This window comes from Idiotropiscis lumnitzeri, chromosome 6 (genome assembly GCF_059441095.1).
Source record: "Idiotropiscis lumnitzeri isolate Australia: NSW breed Sydney's pygmy pipehorse chromosome 6, RoL_Ilum_1.0, whole genome shotgun sequence".
Classification (NCBI taxonomy): Eukaryota; Metazoa; Chordata; class Actinopteri; order Syngnathiformes; family Syngnathidae; genus Idiotropiscis; species Idiotropiscis lumnitzeri.
This window is the reverse complement of record NC_142396.1, coordinates 22,345,165-22,363,069: the sequence shown is the minus strand read 5'-3', so window position 1 is coordinate 22,363,069 and position 17,905 is coordinate 22,345,165. Positions and strand designations below refer to the sequence as shown.

The 17,905-nt window shown below is 47.4% G+C and overlaps 1 protein-coding gene across 3 annotated transcripts in view; it reads left to right on the top strand.

Annotated features, from left to right (window-relative positions):
• The window catches only part of LOC148335907 (1-phosphatidylinositol 4,5-bisphosphate phosphodiesterase gamma-2-like), a 67,975-nt gene that overhangs the window by 24,109 nt on the left and 25,961 nt on the right, over positions 1-17,905 (top strand). For all 3 annotated transcript variants that reach the window (XM_088298428.1, XM_088298429.1, XM_088298430.1), the window contains exons 9-13: positions 1,187-1,259; positions 6,561-6,662; positions 6,795-6,913; positions 17,427-17,512; positions 17,601-17,718. In XM_088298428.1, the coding sequence (XP_088154554.1) occupies positions 1,187-1,259; positions 6,561-6,662; positions 6,795-6,913; positions 17,427-17,512; positions 17,601-17,718 (498 nt within the window). The remainder of the gene's footprint in view (positions 1-1,186; positions 1,260-6,560; positions 6,663-6,794; positions 6,914-17,426; positions 17,513-17,600; positions 17,719-17,905) is intronic.

Below are 17,905 nucleotides of genomic sequence, written 5' to 3'. Positions count from 1 at the left end.
AGTCCAGTACACATAGTGTGTGAACATCAAGGTCCTGATGATCAAAGAGGTCCCAGTTGGTGTCTTGAAAGCAGTCCTGTAATTCACTCATGGCGGTCTCACGCCAGGTTTTCACAGTCTTTGTGGTGGGCCTGAATCTGCGTCTGAGAGGGGTGTACGCAGGTGTGAGCAGCAAGGACAGGTGGTCTGACTGGCCGAGGGGGACGAGTGGGAAGGCTCTGTATCCGTGCTTGATGTTTGAGTACACATGGTCAAGAGTGTTGTCTCCCCTTGTTGGGCACTTGACATGCTGGTGGAACTTTGGGAGTACAGTCTTTAAATTATTAAAGTCTCCCGCTACTAAGTGAACGTCATCAGGGTGGGTCTGCTGTTGTTTATCAATGACGCACGCGGGTAGCGAGAGTGCCGTGCTAGTGTTAGCAGCAGGAGGGATGTAAACAGCAGTGACGAGCACTACAGTTAGTGCTAGTTAGTAATTTAAAAAGTTTAGTATGGCTTACTTATAGCAGAATCAAACTCCGCATTTTGGCCAAGGCTAAATAAATTCCAATCCAAGAAGCACATTCCAACTGCTATTTATAAATGTTCTACCTCTTCCCTCTCTCCTTTTTGTTTCATCGCAAAGTGAAGTGACCTCTTCTGGTTCCACCACCTTAAGCAATCACAACAGGCCTTCACATTCTCCTCAGAAATCCTATTGAAAACTGGAGCACTCACTCTCACACATATATAGTCCTCCCTAAGAAACCCGCACCCCCACCCTCTAAACAGACACATGCGATACAAGCTGGGTGTGTTTCTGTTCGTTGTCAGAAAAATGGACATCATCTGTGACGGACTGAGCGGTCCGTCTGTACTTGACCAGGTTAGTGACGATTCCACTGACAGACGAAACCCCCTTCCGTCAGTGCTTAGTCGGTCTTTTCTTCTGATTGTTTCCTGTCTGTTGTTAGCAAAACGGGCATCGGTCAGTGATGGACTGATGGACCATTCATTTAGTCTGACGGAATGCCTACCTCTGGTAATAAGAGCAAATTCATTATTTCAGTGTGAGAGCGCGTCTTCCTGGTCAACTTTCGAATTAAGTTTCCAAAAAGTCGCTCTCAGTTTAAAAAAGGTTGGTGACCCCTGACTAACTAGCTAACACAAAACTGCTTGACTCTGTGCACTCTCTTCTGTTGTTCAGTAATACAGATAAACCTGATGCCTCAGTAGTTTTGCTTCATGACTTCCAACGATTTCTAATCTACCAGCAGAAGGTATGTGAGGCTAAAATTAGTTAATATTCCAGCAGATATTTTCATTTCTGTTCTTATTGAGCAAGCTCCTTTTTAATTTCACCAATAAGGGGCATTAAAGTATGTGGTTGATATGGTAGTGTGACTTTGGTTCGGTGTAGAAGACAATTTGTCAATGCTCTCTCTTAGCTGCACATGTGCAATCAAGCACTGTTTTCATCCCCTCAGCACACAGCAAATTTATTCAGTGCATCAAAATGCACCACAGAGTTGACGGAGCGGGAAAAAAAAAATCCATCAAAAAAGACATAAATGGTGGAAGTGCGTGAGCATTTCAAACTGAAATTTGCTCAAATGGTAACCAAATGCCTCGTCATCTAACCAGCGACGTGCATGAATGAACGAGATTGCCACTGTACCTACCCATCGTCTATCGAAACCGCGGCCAAGGGAACGGGCTTGTTAAAATCAGCGTGGAAAGAAGACTCTGTTGAGTTTATGCTTGCTACACGGACTTGGCTCTAAGATGCACACTTGGTTCATTTGAGCTCGTCTCGGGTCCTATATGAGGTAGCTTTACATTGGTATTAATGTTTATGTATCTTACTAATATAAGTTATATAAGGCTTGGTCCCTGTTAATTATATGACTACCGTTGAGTTGTGGTTTGTTTATTTCCATGGTGACAAGTGCAGTATACGCTAACCGTTAAAGGCACAGAATGGTTAAAATTAAATTTTCAGCATTCACCAATGGCATTTGATTCACTATTAAAAAAGGTTTAAGCCAAATAAGTATAAACACAATGACATACCCTGTAGGCAGACATATTGGACATTTTGTACCGCTTCACGTGATCCCTGTGACATCACGCATGCCGTACGCTGTTCATTTCAGACTTGTTGACCAGTCTATTGTGCTATAAAAATGCCAATCCCGTCTTCAAGTCTTCCCATAATTTAGATATCACTCTTACCATCGGGTTTCATGTTCTTCCTTCGAGAAAGGGGGCAGAGGAGAGACATTAACAGCGTGATGGATGACAATGCAATCAGTGTGCGAGCCTTCAATGCGACTTAGAGGTCCTTTTGTACTTGACCCAGTTAGTGACGACTACACTGACACACGAAAATCCACTTCTGTCCTTGCTTAGTGTTTTTCGTTTCCTTTTGACCATCAGTAAAACGGGCGTTCGTCATTGACGAACTGATAAACCGGTCTGTCAATCTGACGGAATGCCCACATCTGTTAGGCGGGGTACACCTTAAATTGGTTTCCAGCCAATGGCAGAGCACTCTTAGACAAACAATCATTCACACTCGGACCAACAATTCCATCCATCCATCCATTATTTGAACCACTTATACATCACCAAAACGGTTTGTGTGCCGTGTAGACTTGACTTCAGGGCAATCCTATTGGAAGCTTAGTACGTTTCTGGCAATATACAGTCCTACATGGACACTCATGTCTGATCCTCTGTCGCTTTAGCTGTCCAGGTTCTCCGGTTGGGGCGCAGTAAGATCTTTCTGCTTCATCACCCCTCCATGAGCTGTCACCTTATCGTGGTGGAGGGGTTTGCGTGTCCCAATGATCCTAGGAGCTAAGTTGTCGGGGGCTTTTTTGCCCCTGGTAGGGTCACCCATGGCAAACAGGTCCTAGGTGAGGGTCCAGACAAAGCATGACTCACAAGAACCCCAATCATGACCACAATATATGGACCACGATTTCCCTTGCCCGGATGCAGGTCACCGGGGCCCCCCTCTGGAGCCAAGCCTGGAGGTGGGGCTCGTCGGCGAGCGGCTGGTGGCCGGGCCTGCACCCATGGGGCTCGGCCGGGCTCAGCCCGAAGAGGCAACGTGGGTCCCCCTTCACATGGGCTAACCACCAATGGGAGGGGCCAACGGGGTTCGGTGCAATGTGAGTCGGGCAGCGGCAAGAGGCAGGGACCTTGGCGCTCTGATCCCCGGCTACAGAAACTAGCTCTTGGGACATGGAATGTCACCTCTCTGGCGGGGAAGGAGCCTGCGCTGGTGTGCGAGGCAGAGAAATTCCGACTAGATATAGTCGGGCTCACCTCCACACACAGCTTAGGCCCTGGTACCAGTCCTGTTGAGAGAGGTTGGACTCTCTTCCACTCTGGAGTTGCCCAAGGTGAGAGACGCCGAGTAGGTGTGGGCATACTTATTGCCCCCCGGCTTAGCGCCTGTACACTGGGGTTCACCCCGGTAGACGAGAGGGTAGCCTCCCTCCGCCTCTAGGTGGGGGGACGGGTGCTGACTGTTGTTTGTGCTTTTGCACCAAACAGCAGTTCAGAGTACCCACCCTTTTTGGAGTCTTTGGAGGGTGTGCTGGAGAGCGTTCCCCCTGGAGACTCCCTCGTTCTGCTGGGGGACTTCAATGCTCACGTGGGTAATGACAGTGAGAGCTGGAAGGGCATGATTGGGAGGAATGGCCCCCCCAATCTGAACCAGAGCGGTGTTCTGTTACTAGACTTCTGTGCTCGTCATGGATTGTCGATAACGAACACCATGTTCAAACATCAGGGTGTCCATATGTGCACTTGGCACCAGGACACCCTAGACCGCAGTTCGATGATCGACTTTGTAGTTGTGTCATCGGATTTGCGGCCGCATGTTTTGGACACTCAGGTGAAGAGAGGGGCGGAGCTGTCAACTGATCACCACCTGGTGGTGAGTTGGCTCCGATGGTGGGGGAAGATGCCGGTCCGACCCGGCAGACCCAAACGTATTGTGAGGGTCTGCTAGGAACGCTTGGCAGAATCCCCTGTCAGAAAGAGTTTCAACTCCCACCTCCGGCAGAACTTTGCCCACGTACCGGGGGAGGCGGGGGACATTGAGTCTGAGTGGACCATGTTTCGTGCCTCCATTGTTGAGGCAGCCGATCGAAGCTGTGGACGCAAGGTGGTCGGTGCCTGTTGTGGCGGCAACCCCCGAACCCGCTGGTGGACACCGGCGGTAAGGGAGGCTGTCAGGCTGAAGAAAGAGTCCTTTCGGGCCTTTCTGGCCTGTGGGACTCCGGAGGCAGCTGACAGGTACCGACTGGCCAAGCGGAATACGGCTTCTGTGGTTGCCGAAGCAAAAACTCGGGCGTGGGAGGAGTTCGGTGAGGCCTTGGAAAACGACTTCCAGACGGCTTCGAAGAAATTCTGGTCCACCATCCATCGTCTCAGGAGAGGGAAGCAGTGCACCATTAACACTATTTATAGTGTGGATGGGGTGCTGCTGACCTCGACTCGAGACGTTGTGAGTGGGTGGGGAGAATACTTCGAATACCTCCTCAATTCTACCGACACGCCTTTCATTGAGGAAGCAGAGCCTGAAGACTCCGTGGTGGACTCACCTATCTCAGGGGCTGAAGTAACCGAGGTGGTTAACAAGCTCCTCGGTGGCAAGGCCCCGGGGGTGGATGAGATCCGCCCGGAGTTCCTTCGGGCTCTGGATGTTGTGGGACTGTCATGGTTGACACGCCTCTACAACATTGCGTGGACATCGGGGACAGTGCCTCTGGATTGGCAGACCGGGGTGGCGGTCCCCCTTTTTAAGAAGGGGGACCGGAGGGTGTGTTCCAATTATAGAGGAATCACACTCCTCAGCCCCCCTGGTAAGGTCTACTCAGGGGTACTGGAGAGGAGGGTCCGTCGGGAGGTTGAATTTCAGATCCAAGAGGAGCAGTGCGGTTTTCGTCCTGGCCGTGGAACAGTGGACCAGCTCTACACTCTCTACAGGGTCCTTGAGGGTGCATGGGAGTTCACCCAACCAGTCTACATGTGTTTTGTGGACTTGGAGAAGGCGTTCGACCGTGTCCCACGGGGAGTTCTGTGGAGCGTGCTCCGGGAGTACGGGGTACCGAGCCCCTTGATACGGGCAGTTGGATCCCTGTACCACCGATGTCAGAGTTTGGTCCGCATTGTAAGTCGGATTTGTTTCCAGTGAGGGTTGGACTCCGCCAAGGCTGCCCTTTGTCAACGATTCTGTTCATAACTTTTATGGACAGAATTTCTAGGCGCAGTCGAGGCGATGGGGGGATCCGGTTTGGTGACCTCAGTATTTCATCTCTGCTTTTCGCAGATGACGTGGTACTGTTGGCTTCCTCAGGCCGTGATCTCCAACTCTCACTGGAGCGGTTCGCAGCCGAGTATGAAGCGGATGGGATGAAGATCAGCACCTCCAAATCTGAGACCATGGTTCTCAGTCGGAAAAGGGTGGAGTGCCCTCTCCAGGTCGGGGAGGAGATCCTGCCCCAAGTGGAGGAGTTTAAGTATCTTGGGGTCTTGTTTACGAGTGAGGGGAGGATGGAGCGAGAGATCGACAGGCGGATCGGTGCAGCCTCCGCTGTGATGCGAACGCTGTATCGGTCTGTCGTGGTGAAGAGGGAGCTGAGCCCAAAGGCGAAGCTCTCGATTTACCGGTCGATCTACGTTCCTACCCCCACCTATGGTCACGAGCTGTGGGTCGCGACCGAAAGAACAAGATCTCGGATACAAGCGGCCGAAATGAGTTTCCTCCGCAGGGTGTCTGGGCTCTCCCTTAGAGATAGGGTGAGAAGCTCGGTCATCCAGGAGGGACTCAGTGTTGAGCCGCTGCTCCTCCACGTAGAGAGGAGCCAGATGAGGTGGCTCTGGCATGTTTTTGGAATGTGGGAGGAAACCGGAGTACCCGGAGGAAACCCACGCAGGCACGGGGCGAACATGCAAACTACACTAGGGAGGCTGAAGCCAGAATCAAACCTACGACCGCTGCACTGTGAGGCCATCGTGCTAACCAGTCGTCCACCGTGCTGCCATTCTTTCTGCTTCATTAGAATTTAATTTCAACTAATGATCCCCTCTATTAGCTGTTACCTTGAGGGGTTTGTGTGTCCAACTAATCCTAGTAGATCAGTCGGTTGAGGTTTTATCCCCCTGGTAGGTTCACAGGTCCATGGTGAGGGACCAGACAAAGCTCAACTCAGAACCTCTATGATGAGAAATATAAACGACAGTTTACTTGTCCCAGACTTGAGTCGCCGGCCTGCCCTCAAAAGACAGGCCTGGAGGTGGAGCTCGATGGCTTTATGGCGACGTCCTACTGGGAGGAGCCCCTTTGGAACATCCAGGACAGATTGAATCGACCCATGAATCGAAAAGTAGATGAATAAGGATGGATGGAAGGATAAAAAAGATTGTAATTCTGCCTGTAGTAATTGATAAAAATAAATAAATATGTGCCTTCATTTTTACTACTTAAATTAAGTTGTAGGTACGAGATGACGTAGATGAAATGAAATACATTATGTCTGTGTTGCTTTCTATTCCCGAAGGAGTCATGGGCTAGTGATCTCAACAAAGTTAGAGAGTTGATGACCACTTTCATTGATGACACCATGAGAAAAACCAATGACCCCGAGTTCACAGTCAGTGAGGTACAGTATTCTGTGACATGTTCAAGGAAATTACTAATACAGTTTCATTCATTTTTATCATTTCATTTCTGAAATGTAGCACACTAGTCTTCTACTATATTTGTATGTGTCTCTTCTGCATGTCATTCCTAGTTCCTCAGCTTCCTGTTTTCCAAAGAGAACTGCTTGTGGGATGATACAATATCAGAGATTAACAACCAAGACATGAACAACCCTTTGTCCCATTACTGGATCAATTCATCACATAACACGTCAGTATAACATCACATTCTTATCATATATGTTCTTGTAGATCCAGCTTCCATGCCACTTTAGTAATTGTGCTGAAATTGACAGAGGTAGGCATCCGAATGACAGACAGACCGACAGACTTTTCACTGTCTAACTGACGGACTGACAAACACACGGACGGATGACAAATGTCAGACCAGCAAAATTTAGTGAAATGCCCACCTCTGAACATGTATCTGTCTCAAATATTATTCTTATAATAATTATAAATATTTTTTTCTTGATTTGTTCAGGTATTAAAATACTGGCTTGTACATATTGGTGGTCGTTCACATAGTGTGTGACTTTTGAAATCACCTGTAGTTTTGCATAAACTGGTCTTTAAAAGTGATCTTATCTTCATCAAGTCACATCAAAAGACAAGCACAATTTTCTGAAACTGTCACTACACAAACCATTACATGTTTCCATGTTTTGTCTGGGCAAAAAGAGGCAAACACAACAACAAGAGAGCAGAATTTGTGCCGCCGGAGGAAGGTTTGAAAGCGGCTGCAGAGCTTGTGCCATCGGAGGAAGGTCGGCGGGCGGCCACATAGCTTGCACTGCCGGAGGAAGGTTGCAGGGTGGATGCAGAGCTTCCGCCGCCGGAAGAAGGCTGGAAAGCGGCCGCAGAGCTTGCGTTGCCGGAGGAAGTTTGGAGGGTGGCCGGAAGGCTTACGTTGCCAGAGCAGAGTCTGAGGACAGCCGCAGGGCTTGCGCCACCAGAGCAGAGTCAGAGTGCGGCTGCAGGGCTTGCGCCGCTGGAGCAGGGTTTCATTCTGGTGAAGCCGAGGAGCCTCCTGCTGCCAAGATGCCGATGTGAGGTCCTGCCTCATCAGCCTGATAGAGGTTCGGAATTAAAAGAGACACGAGGGGCTGTGAATAATGGGTCTAAGGAAGGCAAATTGAAAGAAACGAGGCAAACGGGAGTATGTGAAGAAGTACGCACTGGACGAGGTAACGAGAAAGGCTGGGAGTGAAGTGACTTGGGTACGGGTTTGGAATGACGCAATTTGGAAAACATGGGATTAGGGGAGGAACCAGAGTGTTTACTTGGGCGCCTCCGTTGGCCCCCCTGCGGAGGCCATGTGTAAATGCCCAACCGTGGACCCAAGTACGAGTCTGAAGGGAAGGTTTCAGGGGTGGACACTAAGGATACAGGTTCGGATGGACACAACTTGGAAAAAGCGAGATTACGGGAAGAACCTTTACTTGGGCGCCAACTTTGGCCACCCTGCGGAGGTAAATGGCGAAGAAGGCACCCACATAAGAGTCTGAAGGGAAGGCATCATCAATAGAAAAATGTGACAAAAACTTGAATAATGACTGGGAAAGAGACCGGGAAAACCTAAATCGGTGTCAAAATCTGAAGCAGAATCAGAAAGATAGGTAACTAATTTGTGGCCATCTTCATAATCTGAAGGAAAATCAGAATCCGTTCGGACCCAGAAGCAGACAGGAGACGAAAGTGGCGACGTAAAAGTCTTTATATACAAAGATTCCAAGGGAAAACAAGCAGGGCTGGATTCAGAACACATGGAAGAAAGCTGACATCCTCACTCGAACAAAGCTTGACGTACTGACGTGTCACTGACTAACTTGAAATACTGTAAAGCATCACGCCTTTGACATAATAAAGGAACAAAGCATGAATGTACCACAGCGACTGCATAGATACACTAAGGTGCAACGAAGCATAAAAGAACCAGAGCAACTGCATAGATACGTCACAACAGTTTGTACATATTTTAACATCTTGTTTTTTGTACAATGTACAACTTCTACACTGGGTGTGGCCTCCCGATTGATTAGCAAGCACCCACTCTTTTGGAGGTTATCACAGCCACAGACTCCGCAGACTGCGGTTTAAGCAAAAATAGAGAAATGATTTGATGAAGGGTGTGCCAAATTGTTATCTTAATGCTGTTTTTGAATGACATGTTTTTAATGAGCACTGCATGAACGTTCCAGTGCAGGGTGGAAAGACTATGTGAATCTTTTGGTCAATAAATGGATATCATGTAGTTGCAGATCATAAATGCGCGCATGATCATCTCAATTGGTTTCAGGTCAAGACTGACTGTCCGAATCCAGAAGAGAAGAATTTTCTTCTGTGAAGCCATTTATTTGTTGTTTGACTTCTGCCTTTTAGGTTGTGGTTCAATTACATTACTTATATTTTGCCAAGCTTCCACTCACATACAGATGGCCTTAAATTCTCCAGCAAAAGGTCTTGCTAGACTTGTGCATTCATTTTTTCATTATTGATCGCAATGTATCATTGAGTAAGAAAGTAAAGAGAGCAGTCTCAAACCATATTTCTTCCTCCATCCTACTTCACAATTGGAAAGAGGTTTTGATGGAGGTGTTCTGTACATTTATTTTTCCTCCGCACATACCATTGTGTGTTCCTTCCAAACGACTCTGCTTTCTGTTCATACTGTAGAATATCTAGGCGCTCTTTTGCTTACTTAAACATGAAGCATTGTTGTTTTGGACACCTAAGGCTCCCTCCGTGCTGTCCTCTACTCAAGTAAAGTTACGTTTATTTGTGTAGCCTTTAATTTACAAAACAGTCTCAAAGGGCTTCAAAAGCCCACAGTTGATAAATATTGACGACATTCCCTGATCTTAACAAAACACAAAACTCCAATTGGAGAAAAAAGAAAAATCTTTGAGAAGTGACCAGCAATGGGGGAACTCTTCCAGCATGACCAGGTTACAAAGGATACTAAGTGAGCAACATTTCATTTTCGAATTTACTGTATTTTTGTAATGACATTTAAAGGAAGTTTACGTTTTAAAGAAGTTGCAAAACCAGAACTGTATAAAATAAGTGACAGCTTTACTTGTAAGATATGAACTATACCAAGAACACGTTTTCCCACTACATAGAGAACACAATAAAAAATAAATTTCTGCCATTCTGCACCAGTGGGGGAAAATGGCCAAAGCAGACTGCACCTAAAAAATAATTACATCAAAATAAAATGGAAATTAAAATATAGGACTGTGACGGAGCAGCTCCGTCAATAAGGACAGCACAGCACAGCATGGTCCCGGAGACACAATTGCGCACACGCATGCACCGCACATTCCCATACTGATGCATTCAATCCCATCCCGTGTAATACATACGCACCCACCTGGCACCACTACAATACCACGTCAGTCACAGTTTTAATAGAGCGACCGAGGGTGCACACTTGGTAGTTTTATTATGAATGGAAGCATACATGGACACATACACGCACGCATGTTCAATTGAACACTCACCAGTCACGAGACGCGGCAGATAACAGCCACGACATAGAGGAAGACCAAACAGCGGGGGAGCTTCCGCGTTTCTTAAATATGTTTGTTTCGCGCGACAATTATGTCAGCTGATGCCCAAGGGGAGGGGCGAATCGTATATATAGTAAGTTGTTTGGAAAGAGAGGAAATGAGAGGTGCTACAGTGCAGGTAGGACTGGAGAGCGAGACAGTGACGCATTTTGCAACGTAGCTGATATGGTAGTTGTGGTTGAACTCCATTCAGTGGTTTTGTAAATATATAGATAGACACCTTTATTTTTGTAAATTACTATATTGTCACTTTTTGGGTTTTTGGACTTTTGGGGGACTTTTCACTGTGTTGCACTTTGGAAGGGCTGCACAATAAACATCACTGTTGCACATATTCTGGCTACGCCATTTGTTTTGGAGGAGGTTGAAAAGGAACCCGCGACATATGGTGTCAGAAGTGGGATGGCTAGCCGGAAAAAGACAACCCTCCTTCCAAGGCAGCGCACAAGACTGTCATCTCCCCAATCCCAATCACCTGGGTCGTCTTCATCAGAGATGGATGAAGAGTCAAAGCAATCTGCAGCTGCCCCAGTTGCCACAGCGGTTCCACAACCAGGAGAGGAACTGATGGCGATGATGAGAGTCTTTTTGGCAGCACAAAATAGGAGAGAAGAGATCCTGTTGGCGGAAATGAAGGGCCTGAGAGCTTCTCTTTCTCATGGCGACTACAACCCTCAACAAGCACTCACTCCACCTCCACAACGTGGTGCAACATCAAGCACAGATACTGCCAGCAGTCCCAGGCTACCTCTGCCAACAACTGCACCTCGTCAGTTGCAGCAGATGGCACCACAAGATTCATCTTCGTTTCAGCTGCCAGGAGTTAGCAGCCAACCTGTGCAGTCAAGGCCAGACTTTAGGTGTTACTCAGATCCCAAAATACCCCAATATCAAATGGGGGAGGACATTGAAAATTATCTACTGCGTTTCGAGCGCATGGCCAGGACCTGGAAATGGCCTGAGAGTGAGTGGGCGTGCCGACTCGTTCCATTGTTGTCTGGGAAGGCACTGGAGGCCTATACTGAAATGGATGAAGAAAGGGCCCACTGCTACCACACCCTAAAAGCAGCACTGCTGACAAAGTTTGATATCTCGCCAGAGACTTATCGGCAGCAGTTCAGATCCACGACAGTACCCCCTGGTGAAAACCCCACCGAGACCTACCACCGCCTGAAGGGGCTCTACCGACGCTGGATTCGACCAGAGCAGCAAAGCAAGGAGGAAGTCGGCGAGGCGATCATCCTGGAGACGCTACTTCGTGTTCTTCCAGCAGAGGTGAGGACCTGGGTGAAGGAGCATGAGCCAACCGAGGGACTCCACGCTGCCAAGCTGGCCCTGCAGTACCTCAACGCACGCAGAGGAGGACCTCCTACACGACCCGGCAACACACACCGACCAGCTAATCCCCAACCTCAGCGTAGACCAACCTGGAGAGAGCCCAGCCAGAGGTTACCAGGTAGCTCCAACTCAGCCCCACACCCACCTGGAATCGGTAAGGACTTTCTTTGTTTCTACTGTCAGCAACCAGGCCACAAGGCTTCAGTGTGCCCTGTTCGAAAAACTAAGTTGGCTGGTGCCTGCTATGTTCCCCGCCCCGAGGGGGGAACCAAACAAAAGAGACTACAGCGTATTAAGACAGTGACTATTATGGACCAACAAGTGAATGCATTATTAGACAGTGGCAGCTTCATGTCGTTAATTAGACAGGATATTGTGCCGATAACCTGTGTGAACTATGGGAAGCAGGAAGACATTCTATGTGTACATGGGGATAAGCACCCTTATCCCACAGCTGAGCTCAGTGTAACAATTGATGAGCAGCCATATATGTTGACTGTCGGGGTGGTTGAGAAACTGCCAGTAGCAGCCATTTTGGGATTGGACTTGCCAGTTCTCTTGGACTTGCTGCAAGAAAAACAACCACTAAAAACTGTTTGTGAGCAAAAAGACTATGTAAATTTATCAGGTCCAGTACTTACACGAGCACAGGTCAAAGCGGGTGTCCCATCCAGCCCCAACCTTAGGAGTGATCCGGGTAATAGTGATACTCAAAGGCCCGGTAACAAGTATCCCGGTGTTCAACCGCTCCCAGACTTTGACAATAGTCTGTTGGACGGTGGGACAAAGGGGCCCAGGAAGTCACGGCGTCAGCGCCGCTTTGAGAAAAAGTTAATGTCGGCAGAGCCTCAACTAAGAAGACTCTTTAGAAAATCCAATATGGTCAATTCCAAAAAACATGTCGGTACTTCAGAGGGAGGATGAGTGTTTAAAACCCCTGTTTGATAAAGTGACTGAGGGGACAATGGGAGGTTGTGTCGGGATGGAGCAATTTGGGATCGAGAATGGGGTCTTGTATGCTACTGATAAAGATAACAAACGCCTGGTTGTCCCTACTAGCTGTAGGTCACTTATCATGCACCTAGCACACACACTTCCATGGTCAGGACACCTCGGTCGCAATAAAACATATTTGCGAATCAGTTCACGTTTTTACTGGCCATCCATGTACACAGACATACAACATTATGGCGCCACATGCCCCACATGCCAAAAAACCTGCTCTATCCGCAGGTGTGATCGAGCATTTTTGCAGCCGCTCCCGATAATCTCAACTCCATTCCGCAGGATTGCTATGGACATTGTAGGTCCTTTGACAAAAAGCAGTGGTGGACATGAATACATCCTTGTAGTGTGTGACTACGCCACACGTTTCCCAGAGGCATTTCCATTGCGCACAATCACTGCTCCGTCAGTACTTCGTGCCTTGGTGCAACTCTTTTCCAGAGTTGGCATACCAGATGAGATTCTAACAGACCAGGGAACCAATTTCACTTCAAGGTTAATGCAACTGTTCAACAAACAACTGGGCATCTCCGCCATCAAAACCACTCCATACCACCCACAGACTGATGGGCTAGTGGAAAGGTTCAATCAGACCTTAAAGAAGATGCTCCAGAAATTTGCGGATGATACTGGAAAAGACTGGGACCGGTGGCTACCATTTTTTGCTGTTTGCCTATCGCGAAGTTCCTCAGGCGTCAACAGGTTTCTCTCCCTTTGAACTCTTGCTTGGTTGGGAGGTTCAGGGACCATTGGACTTGCTCCGAAAGGCCTGGGAGGCACCTTCCACCACGTCAAGTGATCGGGGGGTGGTGAAATTTGTGCTGGAAATGAGGGAGAGACTGGCCAGGTACCAGGAGGAGGCAGAGGTCAACCTGCGGGAGGCCCAGAAAAGCCAGAAGACCTGGTATGACCAGCAAGCTCGCCACCGGGAGTTTAAACCCGGCCAAAAAGTATTGCTGCTTCTCCCCACAAGGAACAACAAGCTTTTAGTAAAGTGGCAGGGGCCATATGAGGTCACCCGGAAGATGGGTCCAGTGACCTATGAGATTTTCCATCCGGAGAAGAAAAAAAATAAACAGACTTACCATGTGAACCTCCTCAAAGAGTGGAAGGAGCGTTCAAACCAGGCTCCAAAGGAGGTCCTACTCGCGCGGAAGGTGGAGGAGGACGACAATGGGGATGAAGAGGTAGAGCTGGAGTCCCCGACGACGACAGATGCGCCTGCACTGGCACATCTGAAACCCAAGCAAGTCACAGAGATGTGCTTAATTTTCAAAACGGTGCCTTCTCTTTTTTCCGCCAGCCCAGGGAAGACGACGGTGGTAGAACACGTCATTCGTTTGAAAGAAGGACAACCAATTCGTCAGCGCCCTTACCGAGTTCCACAACACTTGGTGGAGAGACTGGCCAAGGAGCTAGAGGAAATGCTGAAGCTTGGAGTCATTGAGACTTCCAAGTCGGAGTGGTGCAGTCCGGTGGTTATCATCCCCAAGAAAGATGGTTCCCTCCGCATCTGCATTGACTTCCAGAAGCTCAATGCGATCCCCCAGTTTGACGCTTATCCAATGTCCAGAATTGAGGACTTGCTCGAGAAGATTGGAGCAGCTAAATTTATTACCACACTCGACCTGTGCAAAGGATACTGGCAAGTTCCTCTGGAGGAGTCAAGTCGTCCTTACACAGCGTTTCAAACGCCGGCTGGACTGTTCCAGTTCACGGTCATGCCATTTGGTCTGCATGGAGCACCCGCGACCTTCCAAAGACTGATGGACAACGTGCTCCGAGGAGGTGACAAGTTCAGTGCGGCGTACCTTGATGATGTGGTGATTTACAGCAAAACCTGGGAAGAACATCTCCAACACTTCTCTGTGGTGCTGGGGAAACTCCAAGAGGCGGGATTAACACTGAATCCCTCAAAGTGTGAATGGGCCCGGGAGGAGACAAGATACTTGGGGTACCAGTTGGGACGAGGAGAGGTGCGTCCTCAAATGGATAAAGTGGATGCTATCCAGAACTGTCCCCGACCCCGAACCAAGAAGGAAGTTCGGTCCTTCCTTGGACTTGTTGGCTGGTACAGGAGATTCATACCACAGTTCGCAACAATTGCCGCTCCACTCACCGACCTAACATGTAAGGACAAAAAGAATCCTGTCGAATGGTCTGAGGACTGTGAAGCAGCCTTCGACAAGCTGAAAAAGCACCTGTGTTCAGCTCCCGTTCTCAAGAGTCCTGATTTTGAGAAAAGATTCTTAGTGCAGGTGGATGCATCTGCTATCGGCCTTGGTGCCGTTTTGGCCCAAGGGGAACCAGGACAAGAACATCCGATCCTCTACCTGAGCCGCAAACTTCAGCCACGGGAAACCAGGTATTCCACAGTGGAGAAAGAGGGTTTGGCCATAAAGTGGGCCTTGGAGAGCTTGCGCTACTACCTGATTGGACGTGAGTTTGACCTGGAAACTGACCACAGAGCCCTCACATGGATCAACAGCATGAGAGACAACAACAGTCGCCTTACCAGGTGGTATCTTTCAATGCAACCCTTCAAGTTTACCATCCGGCATCAGGCGGGCAAAACAAATGTGGTGGCAGACTACCTGTCAAGATTACCGCACATCGTCAATCTCCGGGAGGAGCGGGATGATGTGACGGAGCAGCTCCGTCAATAAGGACAGCACAGCACAGCATGGTCCCGGAGACACAATTGCGCACACGCATGCACCGCACATTCCCATACCGATGCATTCAATCCCATCCCGTGTAATACACCCACCTGGCACCACTTCAATACCACGTCAGTCACAGTTTTAATAGAGCGACCGAGGGTGCACACTTGGTAGTTTTATTATGAATGGAAGCATACATGGACACATATACGCGCGCATGTTCAATTGAACACTCACCAGTCACGAGACGCGGCAGATAACAGCCACGACATAGAGGAAGACCAAACAGCGGGGGAGCTTCCGCGTTTCTTAAATATGCTTGTTTCGCGCGACAATTATGTCAGCTAATGCCCAAGGGGAGGGGCGAATCGTATATATAGTAAGTTGTTTGGAAAGAGAGGAAATGAGAGGTGCTGCAGTGCAGGTAGTACTGGAGAGCGAGACAGTGACGCATTTTGCAACGTAGCTGATATGGTAGTTATGGTTGAACTCCATTCAGTGGTTTTGTAAATATATAGATAGACACCCTTATTTTTGTAAATTACTATATTGTCACTTTTTGGGTTTTTGGACTTTTGGGGGACTTTTCACTGTGTTGCACTTTGGAGGGGTTGCACAATAAACATCACTGTTGCACATATTCTGGCTACGCCATTTGTTTTGGAGGAAGTCGAAAAGGAACCCGCGACAAGGACCTTCTCAGCAAAAAGAATACAAGCACAGGCAGAGCAAGGCAGCAAGCATCTGCACCAGGCATGTCCAGCTATGGTACTCAAGGGCCTCCCTCCTGCCCGTTTTCAGAATCAGAATCAGAATCAGAAATCCCTTTATTGTCATTGTACTCAAGTGTGCAACGAGATTAGAGAGCTCCCCTCTCCAGTGCAATACAACAATAATTTGATTAAATATATAAATTAGATAAATAAGAGAATAAATAGTGAGATGGAAAATAATACGAAATAGGATATATAAAAACACATCACGTCGCTGTTTTCTGCATCTGCAAACTCAGAGGAAGCTTTCTAACGATCCTGATCATTTTAATCAGGTGTCTTACAGCAGGAGGAAAGTCAGGCAGTACAGAGGCCCTTCAAGACCAAGTTGGGGCACCCCTGATTTACATATCACACGAGCAATGCACTCACAAGCAGTTGTGAATTGTGCAGGAGTGGGATTTATTCTAATTTCAATTAAGTCTGTTGCCTTAACTTACCTTCGTAACATTTTCTCACTGGACTGTCTGTCAGGTAGTGTGGCATGGAGGTTGAGGAAGAGGAAGACAAAAAAAGGCAGGGAAGTGAGGCAGTGGAAACTTTATCGGAATTTCATAAAACAAAAAAAACAACAACAAAAAAAAACCCCGTAAAAGTACAAAACAACTGGAAGCAACAAAACGCAAGGACTTGACTAAACTGAAAATAACGCGAGACAGGCAGGAGGACAACGGACATAGACACTAACATGGACGTATGACAAGGACAGCTGACAAAGGCAATGCACCGACAAGAACTCTAAGAAAAACAATTAAGTAATACAAACAAATTGACGAGTCAACGAGGAACACCTGGACAAGACAAAGAGGGTTGGAAGGACCTGATTGGTTAACACAAGGGCTTTGATAAACGAACACAAGTGGACACAATAGACATGACGAGTCAGAAGACACAGGAACACAAGGCCAAAACATGAAACTAAAGTCAAAAATCTAAATAATCAAACAGACATGACAGTGTCTGCATTAGGCAAAATGTTCTCCTCTTATTTGTTTTCTGAAACATTACAGCTGGTCAAAGAGTAGACCCACCACTGCACTTTTGGAATAGGAGAAACAATAGAACAATGATATAGTTGCCTTGCCGAAAGTCTTTGTTTTGTGACTCCAGCTTCTATCAAAAGATTTATTGTTGAATGCTTTCTCAACAAACGTGTATGTCTGGTCTCAATGTGACGCTGACCTTTTAACAGGTCTCAAGTTGTTTTTTTTCTCCCCAACTTACTTCATCCACTATGGCAACTGCTCTAGTGCCCACCCAGTGAATAAAAAATTATAATAGATCATAGAAACTGAACTGACACTTAACTTAATTTTCTAATTAACCAATTAGTACCAAGATTTTAATGACATCTTTTTGTTTTTTTAAAGCTACCTGACAGGTGACCAGCTCCGTAGTGAGTCATCCACAGAGGCTTATGTACGCTGCCTGCGCCTGGGATGTCGCTGTGTTGAATGTTAGTAAATTCTATACTTTGACCACATTAAATTTGCTTTCCCAATTGTGTTTCTTATGTTTGTGTTTTTGTATGCCATTGATTACAGTGGATTGCTGGGAAGGACCTGGAGAACCAATCATCTATCATGGTTGGACCAGAACGACCAAAATCAAGTTTGAAGATGTGGTTAAAGCCATCAATCAACATGCATTTGTTACCTCAGAGTAAGTAGAACAAATAAATTATTCAAAACTTTTGAAGTAAAAGAGAGACACATATTTGTTTTTACCTTTGGTGCTTAACTGCATGTATTTTTGGATTTTAGATTTAGTTCAGTTGTGACCAGAAGTCCCACGTGGGGTTTAAGGCCACACGGAATTGAAAAATAACTATAACACAGACACATACATA